The 27,021-nt window shown below is 39.1% G+C and overlaps 1 protein-coding gene across 1 annotated transcript in view; it reads right to left on the minus strand.

The window, feature by feature from the left end:
- drp2 (dystrophin related protein 2) overlaps positions 1-27,021 on the minus strand; it is a 205,699-nt gene that overhangs the window by 2,043 nt on the left and 176,635 nt on the right. Inside the window, exons 18-22 of the mRNA XM_053506582.1 lie at positions 18,737-18,802; positions 15,043-15,186; positions 6,936-7,182; positions 2,525-2,639; positions 2,275-2,381 (exon numbers count right to left, since the gene is read on the minus strand). Of these exons, the coding sequence (XP_053362557.1) occupies positions 2,287-2,381; positions 2,525-2,639; positions 6,936-7,182; positions 15,043-15,186; positions 18,737-18,802 (667 nt within the window). The 3' untranslated portion in view covers positions 2,275-2,286. The remainder of the gene's footprint in view (positions 1-2,274; positions 2,382-2,524; positions 2,640-6,935; positions 7,183-15,042; positions 15,187-18,736; positions 18,803-27,021) is intronic.

Consider the following 27,021-nt stretch of genomic DNA (forward strand, 5'->3'; position numbering starts at 1 on the left):
TTTACATTTAGGGGACATTCACCTAATGACATGTGTTGTCTATTCTAAGACATAGTTATTGAAATAAAAAAAAAGCTGTCAGGTGATCGTTAAGTTTCAGGTTTATGCTTCACTAAAGGATGGTTAGATGCCTGCTGCCTGCTGACTATGATGCCTTTAGGCAGTCATACAGGCATAGTACGACTGAATGCTACTACTGACTATGATGCCTTCACCTTGACTGACCCATGATGACCCTACTGAGCGTCTGGGAAAAGCCCGCTTTATCTTCACGTTAGACTAAAACAAAGGGGTACTGGCAAGTGGCACTCACACCAGAGGCAAAAGAGTCTTTTAGCACTGAGCAAAGCAGTACAGGGTCCCCTCCTTCATGGCTACAGAGTACACCAGAAACATTTCAGCAACTGATGGACATTGTGATCTGGCAGCTTTGTCAGGAAAAATGGCTGACAAATCCAAAATAGCTACCAGAATTTGGAGCGAGGGTTCTGGGCCAAAATGGTCAGCATTGGGGGAGCTCCTTTACTACCTTTACTCTCGCTTACCCCTCAGTCATTCCCCGGTGTGTGGGCCTCTCTTGATCACCTGTGTGCATTGGAGGTACCAGCATTACCATTGAAAAAACGAACAGGGAAAACATGCATACACAACGAAGCCTAATCTACCTGTTCCTTTTTTACTAGGCAATGTTCAAAAAGTGGATAAGAGACAAAGAAAAAAAAGTGTCCCATGCCCTGCCGACAGCGACAGAAGGAACACACACCACCCTGTCATGTGTGGATGTCCCAAACCCACGAGGAAAGTGAGGTGGCTGAGGCTGAAAGTGAGCTAAACTCTTGCTCTAATGATCCGCTTTCTTGTCTCAGCAGGTAGTGCAAGAGGGCAACACACATCTTCTAAAGGGTCACCAGAAATTTATTTGTATAGCGCTTTTAATAATTGTCATTGTCACAAAGCAGAAACATATTTGAAATCCGGGATCTGTTCCATTGGCCAGTACTAGATGCTAAGGTGAGAAATTTCTGTAAGAGGTGTCCTGTGTGACAAAAAATTGCTCCCATGAAGCCGGGCCTAACTCCGCCTATCCCTCTACCCATCAAAGGTTGAGCCGTTCGAGCAGATTGGTTTGGATTTAATTGGCCTGGTCCCAAGTCAGCGCAAGTACATGAATATATCTTGGTGAATTGCAACATGGTACCCAGAAGCCATTCTGCTCCAATAATCACCTTTAGGAGCATTGCAAGGAAGCTTAAGCTGCTCTTCCATCACATGGTACTGCCAAAGGAACTACTCATGAATCAATGTACTCATCAGTATTAATGTCTGTTGCAGATGAAACAACTCTGAACTTTGTGTTTACTGTCCAAAAACCAAGTGCCAGGTTGAGCAATTTAACTAGAACCTCAAGAGGATGTTACAGTGAGTGGCAGACAATAGGAGCCGAAACCCCACACCATTACACCACCACCACCAGTCTACACAGTGGTAACAAGCCATGATGGATCCATGTTCTCATTCTGTTTACGGCAAATTCTGACTCTACCATTTGAATGGTTTAACAGAAATCAAGACTTATCAGACCAGGCAACATTTTTCCAGTCTTCAACTGTCCAATGAGCTTGTGCAAATTGTAGACTCTTTTTCCTATTTGTAGTGGAGATGAGTGGTACCCGGTGGGGTCTTCTGCTGTTGTAGCCCATCCGGCTCAAGGTTGTGCATGTTGTAGCTTTACAAATGCTTTGCTGCATACCTCGGTTGTAACAAGTGGTTATTTCAGTCAAAGTTCCTCTTCTATCAGCTTGAATCAGTCGGCCCATTCTCCTCTGACCTCTAGCATCAACAAGGCATTTTTCGCCCACAGAACTGCCGCATACTGGATGTTTTTCGCTTTTCACAACATTCTTTGTAAACCCTAGAAATGGTTGTGCGTGAAAATCCCAGTAACTGAGCAGATACTCAGACCGGCCCGTCTGGCACCAACAACCATGCCACGCTCAAAATTGCTTAAATCACCTTTCTTTCCCATTCTGACATTCAGTTTGGATTTCAGAAGATTGTCTTGACCAGGACCACACCCCTAAATGCATTGAAGCAACTCCCATGTGATTGGTTGATTAGATAATTGCATTAATGAAAAAATTTAACAGGTGTTCCTAATATTCATTTAGGTGAGTGTATATACACACATGTCAACATACTAATAGGCAAATAATAATAATAATAATTACTAATAAGCATGTGGTAACTTAAGCCATATTTCAACTACCCACTAACCTGTGAGCCACCTCACTGGCCTGGTTTAGATGGGAAGACATTCCTCAGCTGCTCAATCACCTGTTGTAGCTGTAACACTGTGTCCTGCTCTATCTCCAGTTCTTCACCTGTAGAGCATTGACCTTCAATTTCAACTAAACATAATCTTGATTATTTCTATACCACTTCTATACCAACGACTAACACAATTAGAAATAGAAATACATTGCATGGGAATATTTTGCCTGTTTCTTGTTTTAACTAGTCTAACCTGTAGCCTCAGTGTCTATAGTCTCTTTGCTTAGTGGATCCCCCTGGTGCAACACTGATGCTGGTGACGACAGAGAGGAGAGAGCTGACCCATTGGCCTCTGAGTCATCTTTTGGCTAGTAACCATGAAAAAGAGAAGATGGATAAATTAAGAAAACTAAATGGTGAAAATCATAGGAAAATTGTAATATCATCATATTATACAAGTGCAAATCAATAAATTAGAATATCATCAAAAAGTTACATTTATTTCAGTAATTAAAAAATTAAAAAAGTAAATATATATAGATTTATTACACATTTCAAGTGTTTATATTTTTTTATTGAAATGATAAATATGGCTTACAGCTAATGAAACCGCAAAATTTTGTATCACAGAAAATTTTAATATTGTGCAAAAGTTCAATATTGGGCACTCACTCATGTACTCTACTCATGTACTCATGGTACACTCTTATCAGCTAATTAACCCAAAACACCTGAGGTTTTCAACAAAGGTTTCCTGAGCCTTTAAATGTTGTCTCAGTCTTGTTTAGTATGCTATTCACAGAGTGCTGTATTCAAGCACATTAATGACACATAAGGTTAAATAAAAGATAAATAATGTGGTAGAAAAAGGTGCTCAAGCAACAAGGATAACCGCAACTTTGAGAGGATTGTAAAATGAAGCCCATTCACGAATTTGGAGGAGATTCACAAGGAGTTGTTACAATATTGGATTTTCGTTATTTTGTCTCTGGTTATGCTTTGGACATTATGCTCCGCTATGTCTCTGCTGTTGGTGGGATAAAGGTGTCTTCCCTTGTTGTTCCAGGTCCCACCCTCTTCAGTGTACCCTTGCCTGAAATCTATTGGTTGGAGACCTGCCTGTCCTTTGTTGATTTCTGCCTGGTGATTGGGTAACCAGAGGCCTATTTAGGCCTTTCAGACCGCAATACTACAGACCATGTATTTGCTTACTGTTTATTGGATGACTTTTGCTACGATTCTGACTAGGTTTTTGTGTATGCCCTTCTTTGTTTTGGTTGCTTGATTGTAAATATGTTTTGTATATATTTGTATATAATTCTGCACTCAGTGGTTTAGTAGGCAGTCAACGCCATTTTGTTTGCACCTTGTTTTTTCTTGGTTTGTGGTTAGTAAGGGAGTAAGGGAAGTATTTTGTATTTCCGTTTCTTTACTTTTGGTGCAGGTTAGTTGTTTTACTTTGGGACAAGGTAGAGGGAATTCTGTTTATTGTTTTGGCCTTGTCGGCTTCTAAAGCTCAGTCATCTTTTTTGGATTTGCTCACGCACTTTTGTAAAATGAACACTAAGCAAACGCAATTTTGGTCTCGTCCCCTTTTTTTCTTTTCTTTTTCATTCCTGTTACAGCATGATCTAGACTGGGGCATAACAGAGTGGACTGCAGCTGGTTTCAGTGCTTCAAGAGCCAGCATGCACAGACGTATTCAGGACATGGATACAACTGTTGCATTCCTTGTGTCAAGCCACTATTGAGCCAAAGACAACATAAAGGGCATCTTACATGGGCTGTGGACAAAAATGACTATTTAATGTAAGCAAATGTTGCATATCATTTGGAAATCAAGGTCCCAGAGTCTGAAGGAAGAGTAGTGAGGCACAGAATCCAAGTTGCTTGAGGTCCAGTGTACAGTATTGAGTGCTGTATGTTTATACTTTTTAGTAGTCCAACATTTGAGATTTTGGGTTTTCAATAGCTGTAACCCCTGATTGTCAAAATTAAAATGAATACTCGTTATATATAAGTCTGTGTGTAGTGAATCTATATACATTTCACTTTTTGAATTTGAAGTTAAGTTAAGCCTTTATTTGTCACATATACATTACAGCACAGTGAAATTCCTTCTTCGCATATCCCAGCGTAACTGGGGTCAGAGCGCAGGGTCAGCCATGATACAGCGCCCCTGGAGCAGATAGGGTTAAGGGCCTTGCTCAAGGGCCCAACAGTGGCAACCTGGTGGAGCTGGGGATTGAACTGCCGATCTTCAGGTCGGTAACTCGGTGAAAAACCTTAGCCCTCTGAGCCACCACTGCCCCTATTTAATTACTGAAATAAATAAACTTTTCGTTGATAGATTAATTTGAGATGCACTCATTTAAGCACACTGGTAAGGTCTACTAAAAAAATAAACTAAATACTTTTTCTTACAGTGCATGGCAGTTATAACATTTAGGTAACAGCTGTGTGAATGAAGATTAAAATGGATTTATATGGTTTTTAACAACAGACATCAGCACAAAAAGCTTGTATATCACCAAAAAAACACCTTGATTCATATGCATATTGTATATATAGCTGCAGTGGAAACAAGAAAAAACCATTGTCAAGAGAAAGCTCCCTGAGGTGACAAATGAAAGAAACCATAAGGAGAGAGTCAAAGTGTAACATGTGCTCCTCTGGGTGACATTGGGTAGTGCAAAGATATAACATTGCTCTTCTTTAACTGTATACAACACAGTCAGACAGTATTAAATGTTTAAATCAGTCATGATGTTCATAATGTAAAATATTTTAAAGGATGATGTGATTACTCACACAACTTTAATGAAGAGAAAAAAATGACACCAACAGCAGTCATGCAGGCAAATCACTGTACATCACAGTACACTATGTCATACCTAATTCACATTATCCTTATTATTAGCTGGCTTGTCTCTACATATTCTTAGTTAGATACCTTGCCTTATCAGGACCCTTTAATATACAGCCGCCTGTGTTGTGTCCAGGCTGATTGCCTTATGGCGCGTTGCTTGGCAACAGTGTGTCTGTGGCTGCGCCTCTGCCTGTTCAGAACTCTGCGGGGTAGCAGCCAGCTAGTGCAGAGTATTTTTGTGCAGCTCCGCCCCTAGTGAGACCCACGCCGTTATGGTTTTACTTTCTAGTGCTGTTACTGTCTATTATCCCCACTCACTGAATGGCTCTCCTTGGTTGGAACTATATGTTGTATAATGATTTTTATCTTTCAACTGAAATCCATAAAATGCCTTAAGATGCTGCATACACCTTCACTATACAGCTGTGAGACGTACCTTCACTGTTTAAATGCCTAAATTATGAGCAATATTATAATAAGCAATAATATGTACAATCTTAACTTTAAAAAACAGTGTTGTCCCAATGTTGTGCTTCAGGTGGATGATATCTAACTAAATAATAAACAACTATATGACAACCTCATACAGCACCCTTAAACTGTACTTACTTTCAGGCTGCTGCATCCTCAGCTCTGTAAAAGATTTACATTCAGTCTTCACAATCATACCTTCAGGCTTTACAGTGCCAATTTCAATCTTTAGGTATTCTCGTCTGTCAAACTCCCTTATAGTGTTGGGTGTAAAGCGTTACTTTGTACTTGGATTACTTTTTTTAATGTAACGAGTAATTTAACGTGTTAGGTCTGCCACTGAAGTACTCAGTTATTTGGTTATTTTTTCAAAAATGTAATACATTATTTAGACAATTTATGTAAACCGTGATCCAGACAGCAGTCATTCCCAATCCGTTAGTGTGTGTAAGTGTGAAAGTTGTCCTACTGTACAAGCTCTGTCCCTGTTATTGCTGCTGTAATACCCCAATCTCACCTATACGTTTTGACTATGCGAGGACTGACACGCAAAAAGATGGAAACCTAATCACAGCGTCAAAACTCACGGTAAATCATGATGAACCATAATTACGGCCACCGCGTGAAACCGCGTAGGTGAGATAGGGGTATTAGTGGTTAACAGATTATGGGCCATGATGGTAGACTAATAATAAAGGTCTTGACTAAAACAACATGCATTTGGAATTACAAAAGAGTTTTAATTTTCTGCAATGGAAAAGTACTCTAACTAGTTACTTTTATCAGAAAGTAACGCTGTAATGTAACTGATTTCATTACAAAATAAAAGTAATTAGTTACTTTAAAAAGTAACGTTCCCTTAACACTGCTCCCTTAATCATCTTCAACCACTTTTTCATTAGCTCTCGTTATCAGCTCTCTTTTTCTCCCTTCATATAACCCAACACATTAACACTAGAAGCGCCATGCCAGTGTCACCTACTTATAACGCAGTTCAGCGGTCATTTGACCGCCTATTGTTTTGAATAGGAAGCTGTTGCTGACACACATTGATCGCTAGATGGCGCTTTCACCCAAAGCAAATAGTTTAGCACCAAGATAAACTTGCACTTGGGCAATGCACCATTCATTCCCGTGTTGATAATCAGCGGTATTTTCAACGGTATTTCAGTTTTTTTTTATATTTAACTGAGAAAACCTACTACAGAGTCTTAATTTCTCTTAAGTCTTTAATTTCTTTTCCTTTTCCAATAATGGCATTTATAAACACAATTCTTTAAACAGCAAATGTAGACAAAATTAGTTATTAGATGCTCATCCTCACCTGTAGCAGTAGCTCCCTGAGCCTATGGAGCTGTGACTCCAATTGCTTGTTGTGGTCTTCCAATATCTGCATGCGTGTCTCAAGACGACTCTTATGTTGCCTCAGTATTCGAGCCTCTGCCAGGAGCTCCTCATCCTGCTGTCCAAGTGACAAGCCCAAGCCTGAGATGCCCTCCACAAGCTGTGGTGTGGCTGCTGCAGCCTCCTCATGCTTCCACTTCAGTCGCCGGTACTCACCCTGTAGCATCCTGCACATATGTATCCATCACTTTTCACAACAGCTTTCTTAAATTATTATTAGAAGTAGTAAACATTCTTATATACAGATTATGATTTAAATGAAAAATCCAAAGTGAGTCATCTCAGAAGTGATGTATGTGTAAAGATGTTTCTGTAGTTTTTATTTGTTGCTCGCTAAGAAAATGTGTTTTGCAAAGCCCAGAACTACATGTATAGTGTATAGTGCCCATTTGGAAGACAGCCCGAGCTGTACATATACTGTAGATCTTTGCTGCTTGTAATTGGCTCTCTGCAAGCTCCAAATTCCAAATAGAGCTAATACTGGAGTTTGCCTCTCGTTCCAAGATATTATGGTTCAAATTGATATTTCATCATCAGTGTTTTCACATAGAATCTTTCAGAAGCAAACATCTACTGACTGCCATCTCTTTTGTTTGTCTCGATCAAGCTTCCAGTCATGTCATCACAGGCTGACATCAGGCACCCATAAAGAATTTGTAAATTTACACTTAGTTTTCTAGAAAATAAAAGGCAGCCGAGTTCTTTATTTAAAAAGGTATACTACTACTTTATTATTTTAAAAAAATAATTATATTGTGGCATATCAAAACATTTGATAGTGGCTCTTAAAATGAATGAAGAAAAAATTTATAAAATTCCAGTCTCTTATTGTTACGGCTGTTACCCCAGCATTCATGTACAGTCAACATCTGCAATACATTTCACTGGAATAAAACATTATAAAATGTGGTGTCACAGTCTGAACCAGTTTGTAAGATCGCCTGTCCTAGCTCCAGCCTATTTACCTTACATATTTTCCTTTTTTCTTCCTATGAATTTCTCGCACTGCCTTTCCCACACAACTGTTTCCACTTCTGCTTTAAAAAGATGAATCTGTCTCTTCCTTGTTGGAATAATTTCTTGACTTGTGACATTTTCTTGCCTAGTCTTTGTCAAGACTTCTGGCAACTGATATATGGACAAAGAGAGTTGTGCTTCATGGATTTGTTTGATGTACTGTGTTTTGGATTTAAGGTCTTCAACCCGCTTCTGATTCTGTATAAACAGACTTGATGATCGTTAACAGAACTTGCCTGTCTGCGGATTAAACGTTTTGACACAATTTCGATTTTTGGACAAAGAGACTTAGATCAATGTTCACAGATTTTGCTGGGCTGTTTGGATTAAAAGGTTTTTGACACCCTTAGAATTTCTGGACAAAGAGATTTTGAACGTCGTTCTTAAACCTAATATTCAAAGGTCCAGAACAACTGGTGATAAGCAAATTACTTTTATTAAACATACCTATAACGTTCAGGCATCATAAATTCATGTTTTATGCACTCACTCACTTATTATTGATACAGCTTTATCTTGTACTTGTGAGGGGCCTGGAGCATATCCCAGGAGCACATGGTGGTACGCCCTGGACGAGGTGCCAATCCATCCCCGCACATACACACATGCTTGCTCACACACTACAGGCATGCACTAACCTGCATGTCTTTGGATTGTGGGAGGAAACTGGAGCACCCAGAGGAAACCTAACAAGCACAGGGCGAACATGAACTCCATGTACCTGAACTCCTTGTACACAGACTTGAGGTGGGATTTGAACCTAAACCCTGGAGGTGCACGGCCATAGTGCTAACCACTAAACCATTGTGTCACCATGTTTAATGCAGTCTGAGATAAAATACACTAAACCCCCAAAAGTTTGGGATCACTTTCTAACTCCATGTTCGTTCCTAATTTTTATTTCTTTATTTATTGCAAAGCAATGCTGAATATGCAATAATCTTTGAACAGTTAATGTTGAGTGTGTCTGCTACTCATCATTTGTATAGCCTTTATAATGGCTGTATTTCGAGGTATTGTTAATTGGTGATTTTTTTTAAGCTGGTAACTCTAAATTAACTTTTCCTCTGCAGCAGAGGTAAGTTTTATTCTTGCCCTCCTGAGAGGCAATTTCATCATGGTGCTTGATGTGTTTTGTAAAAGCACTTGACGATGCATTTCTTGCAAGAACTATTCCAGAAAGGTTAACCTCTGTGTCCTAAAATAACAACTGTCTGTTGATGTTGCTACATAATTTTCTTATTTTCATATCTGTTATTTCATAGTTTTGAAATCTCCAGTATTGTTTTGTTGAATGTACAAAATAAATCACTAAACGAAAATAAAGAAATTTGCATGTGATCTCAAACTTTTCAGCGGTAGTGTACATTCAAATCTTTTTCTTTGCATATTTGTGACAATCCTCCACAGCCTTTGGAGTCCATGCCCTCAAGGTAGTTCCCTACCACACATTACTCACCGTACGGCTCCCATGTCAAAACAATCTTCTTCCGTGTCATGGAAGGCTCCAAATCAGGCACCCTCCTTCCAACCACCCTGTCACTCTTGGTTTTCCTTGGCTAATCAGACATATCCCCCACAAAGACTGGACAAAGAACACAATCCTTAACTGGAGCCCCACCTGCCTGTCTTCATGCCTCCAAACTGCCATCGCCCACTACTCACACCCTGCCATCAAAAAGGAATTTTTCTGACCTCTCTGACATTCTATTGGAGTAATCTGACAGGCAGGTGTGCAGTAACATGCCCCTCCTCGTCATAGCACAGACCTTATAATTGTTATTACCCAAATAAGGATGGGTTGAGTCTGGTTTCATTCAACTACCATAGGAAGTTTTTCCTTGCAAGCATCACCATCAGCTTGCTCATCAGGGACAATCTAATCCTTTTGATTGGTACCTATCCGCTTACGCACTTCATTCTTATTTCAATAATTGTCTTTTGATTCTGTAAAGCTGCTTTGCAACAATGACCATTATTTAAAGGGCTATACAGTAAAATTTAATTGAATGATTGTGCTATCGACATCCTTCCAAAGACAACCCCGCATCCCGCTTGTACTCTCTCTCTTTTCACCAGAGTGAGAAGTGATGAACCAATACATGACTGACTTACTAACTGCTGGAATCATCCAACCTTCCTGTTCCCCAGCGGGACCTGCCATCTTTTTACAGAGTCTCTACACCCTTGCACTGACTATTGTGCTCTAAAAAATATATATATATATTAAAAATGGCTATCCTTTTCCCCGCATGCCTACGGCCTTCAAGCTCTTTTATGTGTTTTCACCATGCTAAACCTGCGAAAAGTTTACAGTTCAGTTGCAGCTCTTCTCAACTAAGTCCCTTTTCTCTGGAACAAACAGGCTGACCAGCTTAACCATTCTAACCATTCCAACCATTCCAGACTCTTCCCTTTAGTTTGTGGTAGAGGTGGAAACATAAAATATGTAAAAAAATATTACATATAATAAAACAATATTACATACATATCTTAGATTACTGTGCAATATTTACAAATGCTCTTGGGTCATATTTAGTGTGCAATAATGTCATAATGGCATATTTAGTGTCTTCATTTAAAGTATTCAAAAGTTTAGTGTGCAATACGGTACGGTTTTAGGACTCTTTGCAATATGCAATATGGTACTTACTGTTTTTAGACTCTTTTTATTTAATTTTTTGTTATTTAGTACTTTTTTCTTTCTACTTGATAACAACTGTGAGCAACTGTAACCAAGAATAAGCTATTTTTCTCTGGGATTAATAAAGTTCTTTATCTTGAATCTTGATGATATAAGGATAGATAAAAATAGAGATAATCTTGAATCTTGAAGATATAAGGATAGATAAGAATAGAGATCTATGGTGGCCTATCATCCAGGGGGTGACCACACCCTATCCCTCCTCCAGCAACAATTCTGGTTCTCCTACATGAAAGATGATGTTCTGGGGTCTGTAGCAGCCTGTTATCCCTGCACAAACAAGTCAAGTTATAAACTCCCTGCTGGTTTTCTGAGATCACTCCTGGTTCCTCATCAGCCTTGGTCACACATTGGCCTCCCCAAATTTGAAGACAACATCTGCATCCTAACTGTAGTGAAGCACTTTTCCAAGTCTTCCCATTTATTTATCTTGCCGAAGCTTCCATAAAGTTGGAAGTTCCAGAATGCAGCAGCGAGAGTCCTCACTAGAACCAGAAGATATGAGCAAATCACCCTTATATTATCTTCACTGCATTGGCTCCCTGTGAAATTTCGCATTAATTTTAAAATACTACTCTTGACAAATAAAGCATTAAATGGTCTTGCACGGCAGTATCTGAGCGAACTGCCAGTGTCTTACGATCCGCCACGCCTACTTCGATCAAAGGATGCAGGCTGCTTGTCAGTACTGCGTATTATGAAAACTAAAGCTGGGGGCAGAGCTTTATCTTACAAAGCCCCAAAATTATGGAATAGTCTTCCAAATAGTGTTTGGGACACAGTCGCAGTGTTTAAGTCCAGGCTTAAAACCAATTTATTTAATCAAGCATTTTTATAAATAAATTTGCCTTAGGTAAAGGAGCAGATCTGGGGGACTCGTGGACGTAGAGTATTATGGTGAACTAGTATGTTTAGACGCTGTCTTCCCCACTCTCATTGATCACTCAGGTTTGTTGACGGTGAGGTGATTGTTTGCCTTACACCATGTTTGTGTTTCCTTCTGGCTCTCCCTTTTTAGTTATGCTGTCATGGTTAGTCCTGCCAGAGTCTCTGCTTGCACTCTACAGTAAATATACATTCACATTATACATTATGTGACTGTGACCTAACTGCCATCTCTCCTCTTCTGCTCTCTCTCTTCCCTCTCTCCTCCTCTCACTCTTTCTCTCTCTCTGTCACGCTACACATGCCATTCCTGAGCTGCCAGTAATCCAGACTCCCTGTGCCCTCCAGACCTGTCTGACCCATCCTGGTGCCCCGCTTCTGCTTGAAGATCTCGTCACATGGATGCCCCGTGTGTCCCCTTGGCATGCGTCTGGTGTTGGCAGCAGTTTCTCTGAGGACTTGACTGTTCGATAATTCAGGACTGGAACTTCCTACAAGTCTACCTGAGTCTCCAATAACTACCTGGACTCCATATTATCATCAATTAACATCAACTATTATGGCTGAACTGCCTGCCACCTAACACACAGTATAAATGCAGATCAATTCCTGCTATCTGTTTCACCCAAATGAGTTTCCCTCATGGGGTCCCTGTTGAGTCTGGTACCTCTTAAGGTTTCTTCCTATTACCATCTCAGGAGGTTTTTCCTTGCCACTGTCGCCCTCGGCTGGTTCACCGGGGTCAAACTGACCATTTTGATTCATATACATTCACATTTCATACAAACTTAAATAAGTCGTTTGATTGTGTAAAGCTGCTTTGCAACAATGACAATTGTTAAAAGCGCTATACAAATAAAATTGTATTAAATTAAATTAAAGCAAGGAAGCAGCCCGACTCTCAAGTTTATCCTCCACATCTTCTGTCTGCATGGATTTTCCTTCGACATTGTCTCTGATCATGGCTCTCAGTTCTTAGCACTGATTTGGAAAGCTGTAAGAGCTGTAAGTGTACATAAATAGAAGTAGATCCTTTACAAATCCAAATGATGTTTCCAAATGACAAATCCTAATGATGCTAATGTGTATGATCAAATATGACAGTGCATTTTAAGAAATGCAAGTTCACCATGTGCTGCATCAATCAAACGTTTTACATTTCACTATGTAAACGCCTGGTGCTAGTCCATTATTTATGAACTAATTTATGAACTTGTTTCGAATCAAACTTATTGCAAACAGGAACACGTTTTTTAACAGTATTTATAAGCACTTTGTAAGCTTGAGACGTACTATGCTTGCTGCTTTTAGACTAAACATTGCTCATGCTTTTCTTCCCATCATTCTGTAAATTCATCACTAAGAATTTAAAACTTTTATTTTTGTGTGGTGTGTCTGCTTTTGGGTGCTCCCATCCTGCCCAATTTGTTTGGCACCTGCCAAGGACTAAACTCAGCAAAGATATGTGGGAATAAAATGCATCAGTTAACTACCTTACTTAACTGAATGACCAGGTTATCTCATCAGTTGATTTTTTTTCCCCCTGATGGTTTGGGCATATTACAGGAAGACAATGCCAAGATTTACTGGACTTAAACAAATGCTAAAGGAAACACAACATTAGTGTGTGAGTTATCCCTAGTAGTTTTACAGCCATTGAAATAATTATTAAATAATACAGCAGCACAAAAAGTGACATATAGAAAAAATATAAAAACTGTAGAGTAAAAATTCTTAAAGTAAATGTCTGAAATTGGTTAGTCACACTCTAATCAACAGGGAAAATAGGAATGTCATTCTCCCCATCATTCTTCCCCATAATTCAGAAGACTTATTATTTCTTGGATTATGAAGTTAGAACAAAGTACCCTTAAACTTTTAGAAAGAAATTATTTGGGGAAAGGCTTAAATGGATGTGTGAAAAGGGATGGAGGGTATACAGTGGCGTAAGAGACGCAAGAATTCTGATTGGAGTGATTGTTATTTCAATAATAGCACTGCAATAAAAATATGTGCAAAAAGGGATATGTTCTATCTACCCTTGCATATTTGCAGCTATTGCAATGCTATATTCTTATTACAATACTAATAGCATTTTAATAGTGTCTGCTAAATGTTGGAGATGTCTTGCAGATGTTTAAAATTAAGCTTGCTTTATGCTCAACATATTTGAATGGAGCCCAGAAACTGACACTGGACCAAATGAACAGAAGTTTTTATTTATTTATTAATTTATTATTATTATTTTGATTATTATTATTATTATGAAAATCATCTCCTGGAGACTTTGTGTTGTTGAGGACTTTTATGCTGACTCAGACATCAGGTCCCAGCATTCCTCAGTTTTGAGGTCAGAATTTAGTTGGATTACTTCCATATTATTTCCAGTTGCCTGTTATGTTCTTGTTGTTGTTGATCTTTCGGCTGCTCCCGGCAAGGTGTCACCACAGCGGAATACCCAGTCCGCACTACAACTTGGCACAGGTTTTTACGCCGGATGATCTAATTAGTAAAAATATATAAGTTTCTTAATTTTGACAGTCTGGGTCCGGTATTTTGTGTTATTGTTGTCATGAAGCATGTTGCTATCGTGTTCATGGTAGATTTCATGTTTGTGCTAATTGTTATTAGTCATGGCTCTCTGTCCATAGCCAGAGTTCTTAGGTTTGTTTTGGTTTTGCAATTATGTATGTTAATAAAGAAACCTGTTTACATCTGCATCATCAACATCTTTGACAGTATTCATCTTTCTGCTGTTGTGTCAAGGTTTGGGATGTGCTGAAGGTTACAGGACTTTAATGCAGAAGATGTCAATACTAATAGGTGATGCAAATTATTACTCATTAGTTCAGTTGGCACAGGGGGTAAAAATGCAGGTACATTTCGTTCATATTCTGGCTTGAAATATTTCAAAGACATTTTAGTATTGTTAGTGTTTTTTGACACTTTAGATGTATTTATTCCTTATATGGCAATACTTTAATAATTTACTGTTAGGTGTCTGTGTTCCCTTGGATTTTCATAGAAAAGGCTCATGTTCCTATTAGCATTATGTATGTATGTATTTATGTATGTATGTATGTATGTATGTATGTGTTCAGGGCATTTGTCTTAGGACTTAAAAACATCATCTTCTATGAATAAACTAGAGAACATTTAAACAGCAATTGTGTGTATATGTTTGTTGTCTCTCTTGGTCGGTCACTGTGTCTAAGCTGAAAAGTGAGCATGTCAAATTTCAGCGGACAGATGAAGTGTTTCATCATCAATTTTTAAACCTAACAAGCATGTAAGTCAGATGAGCTTTTTGGCCATCATTCCTCGTCACTGAAATAATTTGCAAATATACACCATATTCTAATTTAGGTTTTCCAGAAAAAGTGTGTGTGAAAGGGAGTCCATGTATACAGCGATACCATACCTATTCTCATTTTCCAAATGGGCCAGTGTTTGCTGCAGTTCCTCTTTGTTGTGGCAGTCAAGTTTGGTAAGGAAGTGCTGACCAGATGCACAGTCATGTTCAAGGGCAGGGCTGGAATGACGTAGGAGGTACTGATCTTCATCCCTAATCAGTTGTGGACAAGAGTTAGCACACACTGAACTAAAAAACATTGTTCTTTTAAAAGCCTGATACACTAACATTAAAAATACCATCAAGTGTTCTGTCATGTTCATTTTTAATAAAGATTCTGAAATTTCAAGAATATGCGTTTTTACTATAAACAGTGAAACCTTGGATTTACTTGGTCTACAAGCATTTTTGCAACACAAGCAAAAATTTTTAAACAAATTTTTACTTGACAAACAAGCAAGATCTTGAAATACGATTAGTTCGCATGTGCTTTGTGTGCCGATTATCACCAATAGTTCTTCTCTCTCACACGCAGCAAGATGCTTGGTCTCAGTGCACGTGCATCACTCGTATAGTCAACATCTGTGTGCATGTGCACTGTTTATTATAACATTGTGACCAAGAATGTGCGCGCATTGTAAAGCAAAAGCAAGTGTCATTAGAAAGATTCCTTGTTAAGGATCCAGTTTCCAGAGTCTCCAACTCTGTGTCAGAAAGCAGTGATTAAGTTAGTGTGTGCGTGCGTGCGCACACGTAAATGTCATTAAAGAGAGTTTTTGTTTCTCGACAGAGCAGTGTTTCCATTAGGTTGTGTGTGTTTGTATGCATGTGGGTGTTTAACAGTTGTCCTACACTGTAGCCCCCTCCCTCCTCCTCTCCTCTCTCATCTAACTTCAGCTTCACACACACACTAACAGAAATACTGCTCTGTCAGGATTCTTTTCAAAGGTAAAGTGCAGGTTAATTTGTTTTATTTTTACTTTACATTTTGTATTAATTAATTTTTGTATAAATATTTTTGGGTTTTGGAATTAATCTATTATTTTCTTCTATAATTAATCTATTATAGAGTTTCTATTATTTCTTATGATGGAAATTTTAAAATATATGAGTGATTTGATATACAAGTACGCTTCCAGAATGAATTATGCTTGTAATCCAAAGTCTAACTGATTTTTAAAAAAATCCAACACAATTGGCAACGGGTCAAAATTATCCACCGGTTTGTCAAAGTCGATGTGTTTATCAAATTCTGACTCTAGTGACAATGTAACACATGACTGGCCCATACCGATCCTCAACTCATTAACTCAATATCATATGATATGAAATGTTTAGAGAAATTATCTGTAACATTTCATGGGCCATTTGCAAAAATGACACTCACTGTAATGCTACAGACCTCTTTATGGTAATCACGTCCTGGACCTTCAGACTGAGATGCCTTGGCATGGCCTGAGTCTTTCTAATGCCCATTGAGGCAATGCTCCACACCTTCAAACCTTGAAGAGCCTAAGTAAACCTCAGAATGTCACAGACACCCAGAAGTGGCTCAAAGCCCTAGGCATTCTAATGTCCTTAAAAAGTCCCAGGACACAACCCAGTTCATTTTTCCCCTCCCCAGAGCTCATAAAACCTTTAACCTTGTCTGGAAAAGTCTCAAGCTGTCCAGTGCTAGGTCCTATGATCTTCAGGTGAGTCAAAAAGGGGATGTGGCCTAAATCTTTCCAAGGCCCAGGGAAAGCTGGCTCACTGGCCTATTATATAGCATTAAGCCACTACAAATAAACATATACTGATCCCTCATAACCTTAAAAAAACTGATGGGTGTAGGAAATAGCATTAAATATTTGGTGATAATGGTACCTTAAGGGGTGAGATACTGTACATTAGGCAGCAAGTAAACAAATGGTTTTTAAAGTCAATGTGTTGGAAGCAGGAAAAAATGGAAAAGCATAATGATCTTTAAGGACTTTGAAAAAAGCCAAATTTTATGGCTAGATAACTGGGCCAGAGCATGTCCAAAACACCAGGGGGAATTAATGGTGAAAAATAATAAGCTGGCCTGGTCTGATGAGTCATGTTTTCTTTGCATCATGTGTACAGCTGGATGCAAGTGTGGGAAACACATAGTACTAGGATGAACTATGGGATGAAAGCAAGCTGGTGGACGCAACGTGATGGTCTGGGAAATGTTTTGCTGGTAACCATAGCTCCTGAGATTTCTAAACATTGTTGCTGTCTAAATACATCTCAGCATGGCAATGGTATTCACTAAATGCAGTGCAGTGCTTTCCACATTTAGAGTATACTTGGAAAGGCATTGGTCAGTGTCCAATAAAAAAATTAAAATAAATGCTTACAGTATATGAAAGTCCTGCACATGTGTTGACAGACATAAAACATTGCATTTGGGTTTTTTAATATGTAGAACCAAAGTTATGTCACAGAAACAATTAAAAACAACCATAAAAAACTTGTGATCTTATGAATCACTTTCCCTCTGTTTTTTTTTTTGGTCAATCATGTTTGTATAGTTGGTTAACATGAAATTAAATATATATTATACAATGTACTATAATATATAGGATATGCCACTATATATTGCACAACCCTGACCCCTAAATATATATATATATATATATATTTATTAAAACATAATAATGCTTTAAAAATGGCTAAAATGGTTTTTATGGGTTGCCGAGCGTCATCTTTTTTCACCAACAACTGTATTAATTTTTTACTTTATCTGACTCTTCGCATATAGGGAGATAGAGGTAACGGTTAGTATGTTCGATCTCTGAAATGTAAAATTAATAGAAATATATAATAAATCAAAATAGCTATGTGTATTTGTTGTACGTAGTGGAACACTTTTGTACTGGCAGGTAAGGTGGGCTCTTGCCTCTGGCTACCATTGCAAGTATATTTCAGACCTGTGGGAAACACTGCAGTGGCTTCTTTTATTATTCTTTTAATAATATGTCTTGCCACACTAAAGAAAAAAAGTTCAAGAATAGTTTAAGAAAATAATGACAAAGAGTTTAAGGTTTTGACTTGGCCTCCAGATTCCCCAGAATCAAGCATCTGTGCAATATTCTGGACAAATATGTCCAATCCATGATGGCTCCACCTTGCAACTTACAGCACTTGAAAGATCTGCTGCTAATGTCTGGTTGCCAGATACCATAGAACCCTTCAGAGGTCTTGTGGAGCCCCTTCCTTATTGGTTCAGAGCTGTTTTGCCAGCACAAGGAAAACATACATAATATTAGGAAGATTGTGTTAATGTTATAGCTGACCAGTGTTTACATGTGTGTACAAGTGTGTACTGTCTATATACTGTCTAGCCATAACATTAAAAGTAGATTGCATAAATCTGTCACACTAAAAAATAACAGCCAAATACAGCTGCAAGTATTTTTGAATACTTGTAAAATGGGTGGGTTTAAACAAAAATTTGCATTGTTCAAGAATTTTTACACCGTTGTAAATATCAGGAATTTTTAACCGAAATCCTGATCTTTTTTCTATTCATCTTTTGATCCCTAACCTAACACAATATGTGGCCTTGTTGTTCCAATACTTTTAGAAGGAACTGTATTTGCAGTGTGCATACAGAGAGTGTACCTACTTTTCAGCCATTATGGTGTGCTAAAAATATATTTTAATTCCATTTGTTTGCCACTTTTTCTACTAGAAAGCCAACCAAGGGAATAAATGAAAGGTTTCTGTGTGCAGGAATGGCAGGTAGCATACTCACAAACTTTCATCAGGAGACAGACTGTCGGTAAAGAAAGAGCAGCTCTGGCTTTCCATTTCTGCCAACCTGCCCGTGAAAGGTTGGAAAAAAGACAATAAGAAAAACAAATGGTAAGATAGAGCATCCTGAACTAAGGAAAAATTAGGAGAGCATCCTGAACTATAGAAAAGTTCTTAATGTAGCTAGATCAACATATCTCTCCACTCTTATAGAAAATAACAAAAATAATCCTAGATTTTTATTTAATGCTGTAGCCAAATTAACCAGAAATAAGACCACTGCAGAAATCTCCACAACAACATCATGCAATAGTGAGGACTTCATGAACTTTTTTAACAATAAAATTGTAAATATTAGGCATAAAATTGAGGTTTTGAAACCGAACAATGTAATTGATGCAGATGTTAATCTAGCCATGTCAGATCAGAACCTAGAATACTTTACTCCCCTTGAAGAGAATGAACTAATTTCACTCATCTCTTCTGCAAATTCATCAACCTGTATATTAGATCCTGTACCGACACATTTTCTTAAACAGATTGTACCAGCAATAATAGAACCCCTGTTGAGAATAATTAATTCTTCACTCAGCATTGGTTATGTTACAAAATCTTTTAAATTAGCAGTTATCAAACCAATAATTAAGAAACCTGACCTCGACCCCTGTCAGCTATCCAGTTACAGGCCAATATCAAACCTCCCCTTTATCTCTAAGATTCTGGAAAAGATAGTAGCGGAGCAGCTATGCTCATATCTACATAGAAATGGCATACATGAACTGTATCAGTCAGGATTTAGGCCTCATCACAGTACAAAGACAGCACTCGTTAAAGTAGTAAATGACATCCTATTGGCCTCTGATCAGGGTTGTGTAACTATGCTTGTATTACTCGACCTCAGTGCAGCTTTTGACACCGTTGATCACGCTATTCTTCTTCACAGATTAGAAAATGTAGTAGGAATTAAGGGTACAGCCCTCTCCTGGCTCATATCCTATCTGACCCACCGTTATCAGTATGTAGACTTAAATGGTGATTATTCTGCATGTTCTCTAGTGGAGTTTGGCGTTCCAAAGGGTTCAGTTTTAGGTCCACTGCTTTTTTCCCTTTACATGCTTCCTCTGGGCAACATAATCCGTAAGCATGGTATTAGTTTTCATTGTTATGCTGACGATAAAAAGTTATATGTCTCAGCAAAACCTGATGAGAAAAAACAGCTTACTAAAATTGAGCAATGTGTGCAGGACATAAGAAATTGGATGCTAATTAACTTCCTTCTGCTAAATCCGGATAAGACAGAGGTTCTAGTCATAGGACCGCATACAGCTAGGAGTAAAATTTTAGATCACACCGTAACTTTAGATGGCCTTTCTGTTCCATCAAATGCAACAGTGAAAGACCTTGGTGTGATTATTGATTCCAGCCTTTCATTTGAAGCTCATGTTGATAATATTACCAGAATAGCATTCTTTCACCTCAGAAATATTGCCAGGATAAGAAATTTATTGTCGCTTAACGATGCAGAAAAACTAGTTCATGCCTTTATCACCTCTAGGTTGGACTATTGTAATGCCTTACTGTCTGGTTGTTCAGCTAGATGCATAAATAAGCTTCAGCTAGTTCAGAATGCAGCAGCGAGAGTCCTCACTAGAACCAGAAGATATGAGCACATCATCCCTATCTTATCTTCACTGCATTGGCTCCCTGTGAAATTTCGCATTGATTTTAAAATACTACTCTTGACATATAAAGCATTCAATGGTCCCGCGCCGCAGTACCTAAGCGAACTGCTAGTGTCTTACGAACCGCCACGCCTACTTCGATCAAAGGATGCAGGCTGCTTGTCAGTACCGCGTTTTTTATAAATAGATTTGCCATAGGTAAAGGAGCAGATCTGGGGGACTCATGGACGTAGAGTATTATGGTGAACTGGTATGTTTGGATGCTGTCTTCCTCACTCTCATTGATCACTCAGGTTTGCTGACGGTGAGGTGAGTGTTTGCTTTACATCTCAGGAAGCCCTCATGTCTGTGTTTCCTTCTGGCTCTCCCCTTTAGTTATGCTGTCATAGTTAGTCCTGCCGGAGTCTCTGCTTGCACTCTACAGTTAATATACATTCACATTATACATTGTGTGACTGTGACCATACCTAACTGCCTTCTCTCCTCTTCTTCTCTTTCCCCCCCTCTTTCTCTTTCCTCTCTCCTCCTGTCTCCCCCTTTCACTCTTTCTCTGTCGAGCTACACATGTCGTTCCTGAGCTGCCAGTGATCCAGACTCCCTCTGCCCTCCGGACCTGTCTGACCCATCCTGTTGCCCCGCTTCTGGCTGAAGATCTCGTCACATGGATGCCCCATGTGTCTCTCTGGAATGCGTCTGGTGTCTGGGGATCATTCTCTCTACCTAGAAAATGGTTCTGGCCTTGACTGGTGTTGGCAGCTGTTTCTCTGGGGACTTGACAGTTCGATAGTTCAGGACTGGAACTTCTTACCCATCTACCTGGGTCTTCAATAACTACCTGGACTCCATATTAACATCAATTAACATCAGCTATTATAGCTGAACTGCCTCCCACCCTACACACTGTATAAATGCAGATCATTTACTGCTTTCTGTTTCACCCAAATGAGGATGGGTTCCCTGTTGAGTCTGGTTCCTCTCAAGGTTTCTTCCTATTACCACCTCAGGGAGTTTTTCCTTGCCACTGTCGCCCTCGGCTTGCTCACCAGGGACAAACTGACCATTTTGATTCATACAAATTCACATTTCATACAAACTTAAATAATTCTTTTGACTGTGTAAAGCTGCTTTGCGGCAATGAAAATTGCTAAAAGCGATATAGAAATAAAATTTAATTGAATAGACACAAATGGAGTTCAATTATGTAATTGCATTGGTCACTTCTAAACTTGTGGAAATTTCATTCTAAAACCATACTGTATGCTTTAACATAGAGTTAACTCTCCACTTTCTAGAACTTTCCATTTTCTAAGTTTGCCCACTTACAAAGAAATGAAGGGTCTATAATTTTTTATCATAGATTTATGGTAAAGGATTGAGACAGAATATCAACCGAAAACCCAGAAAAAACACATGATACAAATATTATAAATGAAGTTGCATTTCAATGAGGGAAATAAGTATTTGATCCCCAAACAAAACATGACTTAGTACTTGGTAGAGAAACCCTTGCTGGAAAGCACAGTGGGAAGACATTTCTTGTAGTTGTTTACCAGATTAGCACACATCTTGGGATGCATTTGAATCCACTATTCTTTACATATTTTCTTTAAATGTTTAAGGATTCTTGCTTGTTGCTTTGCAACTCGAAGTTACAGCTTTTTCTGTGAATTTTTCTATTGGATTAAAGTCTGAAGACTGGCTAGACCACTCCATGACCTTAATGTGCTTATTCTTGAGCCACTCCTAAGTTGCCTTGGCAGTATGTTTGGGCTCATTTTCATGCTGGAAGACCCATCCACGACCCATTTTCAGGAGGTTCTCATCCTAAATTTTACAACACATGGCCTCATCCATTGTCCCCTCAGTGCAGCAAAGTCAATCTGTACCTTTAGCAGAGAAACAGCCCCAAAGCATAATGTTTCCACCTCCGTGCTTGACTGTAGGGACTGTGGTGTTCTTAGTGTCATACTCAGCAGTTTTCTTTCTCCGAAAACAGCAAGTCAAGTTGATGACAAAGAGCTCAATTTTGGTCTCTTCTGACCACAGCAGTTTATTCCAATCTTTCTCTGTTCATTGGCAAACCTCAATGTACTTGTAATTTCTCTGTTCATTGGCAATCCTCAGACGGATCTGTACATGTGTCTTCCTGAGGAGGGGAAGCCTTGCTGCACTGAAGGATTTTAATCCATGCAGGCGTATTGTGTTACCAATGGTTTGTTTGGTGACTGTGCTTTCAACTGCCTTGAGACTTACAAGCTCTTCCCATGTATCCTGGGCTGGTCCCTCATTTTTTTTTCATTATTATTCTTACTCCATGAGGTGAAATCTTGCATATGGGGCCATGAATGGTTAGTTTGTATTTCTTCCATTTGAAAATAATCGCTTCAGCAGTTGTCTCCTTCTCACTAAGCTTCTAGCTGATGGTCTTGTAGCCCATTACAGCCTTGTGCAGGTCTAAAATCTTGTTTTTGACTTGCTTTGACAGCTCTTTGGTCTTGCTGATGGTGGTGTGGTTTAAATGGAAGATAGAGATTTTGTGGACAGGTGTCTTTTATACACATACCACATTGTTGTTAGTAGCACCTTCTTAAATACCATAAACCTATGATAAAAATTATAGACCCTTTATTTCTTTGTAAGTGGGAAAACTTAGAAAATCTATAGGGAATCAAATACTTATTTCCTCCACTGTATTAATTGCTCCAAAGTCCAATCTTTATTGTCCTTGGCAAGTAGAATATTTTCTGGCAGGATACAATGCGATTAAGCTAAGAGACATGAAATGTGGGATTGATCTGCCACATGTTGTAGGGGAGCAAGAGAGTGATGGTGAAGGATGGCGCTTAGTGATGATGAAGGGTCAGATAGTTCCTAATATCAATCATTTCCCTTTGACCGATATGATACATAGGGGCCTTCAGCGCTGCCGATCAGCTTGTCCCTTATAAGTTTTGGCAGAATGTAGCAGTGTTCTTCAAGCCCATGATCATGTCTGTTTACAGCAGTGTAAAAAAAATTGTGCAGGTGGAACATCTCTCTTCTCTTCTTGCTTTGGTGGTGGTGGCTGGTAGCCCAAACATCACTGGAATGGGGACATACCAGTGAATGCCAATGGTAGGGGTTTAATCCATGGGATACATCAAAGAGCAATTTCAGGAGTTTGGTTCTTTCTCTGTCTGCCCATTGGATAGGGGATGCAACCCCCATCATACGCTAGGCTTGGCACCGATGAATTTACAAAACAAATAAAGTGTGTCCCTTGATTTGACACAATTTCGCTGGGTCATGAATTTGAAAAACATGAAGGACGAGTAGCCCAAAGTCTACAGGGCAAAGTCTATGCAGAGCATAGACATGACATGGCGCATGAGCAGCTCCACCCTGTGATGGTATGTCTGGTCAAGTCAATTTGCAAGCTATAAGGTGATACCCAGGGAAGGCTGAGGACTACGGCACCATGCAACCTGTCCATGATAAAAAAAAATCTGACACAGCAGGGGTGTCCCAGAGAGCATTACTTAATTCCTAAGCTCTCCCTGTAAGGAGAGTGTTCAAACATTATGGAGCACTGAGAGAGGAAACATCTGCAAATGCCCGACTCCCCTAAGTAAGTGAGTGGTGTGGGGAGGTGTGGCTCCCTTTGTGGTTCTGTATTTGTACTCTGAGCTTATGCTCCCTGAAGTTGATGCAGCTGGGCAGTGAGAAGCTTTTGCTGATGTGTCCCCGGGAGGGCGCCCTGACTCTCAAGAGGTGATCTCGTCTGTCTGAATTCTGCTGGGGCCAATTTGTGGCCAGGTTATTCTGTCTGAAAGAAACTCTGTAGGGGCAGACTCGAATACAGGCGTTGAGAGATGTACTGAATACATATTGATGTAATTAATACTGAAGACATCCTAACTATGAAAAAAACACATTCAATTATGAAGGAATCAAAAAGTGTCAAACAACCCAGAATATGTTTTATTTTTCAGATTTTTTAAAGCAGTTACATTTAGCCTTAATGACACCTTAATAAGCATTCTCTTATCAGATTTACAAGGTAGTCACCTGGTATGATTTTCATTTCACAGGTGTGCATTATCAAGAGTTTGTGACATTTCTTGCCTTCTTAATGTGCTTTATTCCTTGTGCAGAGGAAGGGTGGTTACAGAGTCAATAGCTCTATTTTGTTTTAAAGCAAATATGGATAAATGTAAGTGTTTTTTTTTTTGGACATGCAGTGTATTTGTTTTGTGTTTTTATTTGTGTGTGTGAGTATGTGTGCATTGTGCATCCTGTTGCCAATCTCTTCCCCAGTTAAATGACGCACATGTATCCGGCCATCTACGCGATGTAAAACAAAACATTCATCAGACCACACCACCTTCTTCAGTTGCTTCATGGTCCAGGGTCCATTGTAGGCGCTTTTGGTGATGGACATGGATTAGTATGGACATCCTGATAAGTCTGCAGCTACGCAATCCATACACAAGAAACTGTAATGCACTGTGTGTTTTGACACCTTTCGGTCAGAATCAGCATTTGGGATACATTTTGTTTTTAAATACCAGTGAATCCATAATATTTATATAGTATTTACCGTTTTTTCCTTTGGTGCTTTAACATTCTTTGAAATGCTTGACTGTTAATTATTATATATTTTAGAGGCTACGGTATGTTGCAAAGCCTTTAATATGGCCACATGTTCTATAGTCAAATTACAACACTGTAAGAGCTCATTCCTACATATGAAAGAGTTTCATTCTGAGAGCTTGTTTGTAAGTCCGATTTGTTTGGAATTCCAACAAACATTGCCATCCCAAGCTGCCATTATCAGCTGAACAAAGGCATGAGTGCATCGCCCAGCATAAGTTTTGCTTACTTTGTGGTTGCCAATCAAGCACATGATAAAAGAATTTTGTGCAAAGTGGACTGACGCCCAAGCCTGAACAAAACTGCAGCGAACAAAGGTAATGTGCAAATTAATTTGTTTTATTTTTACTTTACAGTAATGATTCTGTTAGTGTGCAGGCACTCGAGTCTCAGAGGTTTCTCGTTAATTTTCCCTATAAAACAGTGTTTCCATTAGTGTGTGTGTGTGTGTGTGTGTGTGTGTGTGTGTGTGTGTGTGTGTGTGTGTGAAAGTCATCCCGCACAGTAGGGCTACTCTGTAAGACAAGAGGGGTAGGGAGTAATTCCTCCTCCTGTTTTAGTTTCACACACAGGCACACAGTGCGTGCACGAACAAACACACACAAACGCACATACACAACACATGCGTGAAAAAACCCATTCACACACACAGGGGCGTAGCAAGCTTTTCAAAAGTGTGGGGGATGAATGTGGTTTGTTTGTTAACAATAAAAATGATAAATACAATCACAGAAGGGTACAAAAGGTATTAACATACAAGATATAAAAAGCTTTCAATTTAAATGAGTGATAGTGATACTAGAGTGATACTAAAAACACACTCAGAACACACTTGCTAGAGTTGCTAAAGATTTAGAATCAGATAGCTTTAATAATCTCAGGGAAAAATTATTTTGTTACTCTAAATATACAGACAACATTTCATACAAACAACATACTGTATATTCAGAACCAAAATATAAACAACTATGTACATATATAAATGCAACCAACAACAACAACTGACCAAATAATATATGACCAACTATATCTCTCATTTAAAAGAACCAAAAGTGCTCTTTCTGCTCTCCTTACAAGAGACAAACTGCTCAGCAACCTTTTTTTCTGTTTACCCTGTCCAGCTTGTCTTTATGTACATGGCACTCAGCAACACTGTTGGGGCAAGTTTGCGTCATCATGCTGCGTAGCCATGTTTTCAGCCTCCGGAGGCTGCTGAAACTCCTTTCTGATTCTGCTGATGACACAGGCACAACTAGGAGGAGGCCGGCAACTGTTTCGACTTGATCAAAGAGACCACGGACCTCTGGGGTCATTCTATGGAAAACTGCAACAACTTTAGTACTAGACTGGAAGCTGTACTAAATTCTGAACAATGCAAGCTAATCTTTGAGAATGTTTGGGTTGATTTCTGGGTACTGTTGGACAACAACATGTATTTCTCCAGTTTAAAGAACTTGTTCCAGGTGCCTTAACATTTGCATTCCTTCCTGCTCAAATCTTTCTCTAAACTGCATGTCAGCAACATCCAAAACTTTGTAGAATTCAGTCCTGTAGTAGATAGAAGGGGACACATGTACATGTGCAGGAGCACTACCTGTGAAGCGCTAAGGTGGGATACGGACACGAGGAGCGGTAATAGGAGTGAGATGGCGTGTTTCACACATACTTGTTGCTTTCGTGTAAAGAGCCTGAAAACTCTGAGTTTCTCTTTTTGCTGAAACTTTCCTTAACACAGGCAACAGCTGAAAGCATTCCATCTATGGTGTGAATTGTGCTCTGGAGGGACATATTCAAAACCTCCAACTCCCCTGTGATCTCCAAAGCACACAGAAGACCAAAGACAACATTTCCCTGATAAAATGTGTCATAAAGCCCCTGTGCCTTACTAGCCGCATCAGACTGACTCACTGCCATTTCAGCCAAAGCCTTGATTATGCACTCGTACTGGTTTAGCACAGTGGGGATGGCACTA

This window comes from Clarias gariepinus, chromosome 10 (genome assembly GCF_024256425.1).
Source record: "Clarias gariepinus isolate MV-2021 ecotype Netherlands chromosome 10, CGAR_prim_01v2, whole genome shotgun sequence".
NCBI classification, from domain to species: Eukaryota; Metazoa; Chordata; class Actinopteri; order Siluriformes; family Clariidae; genus Clarias; species Clarias gariepinus.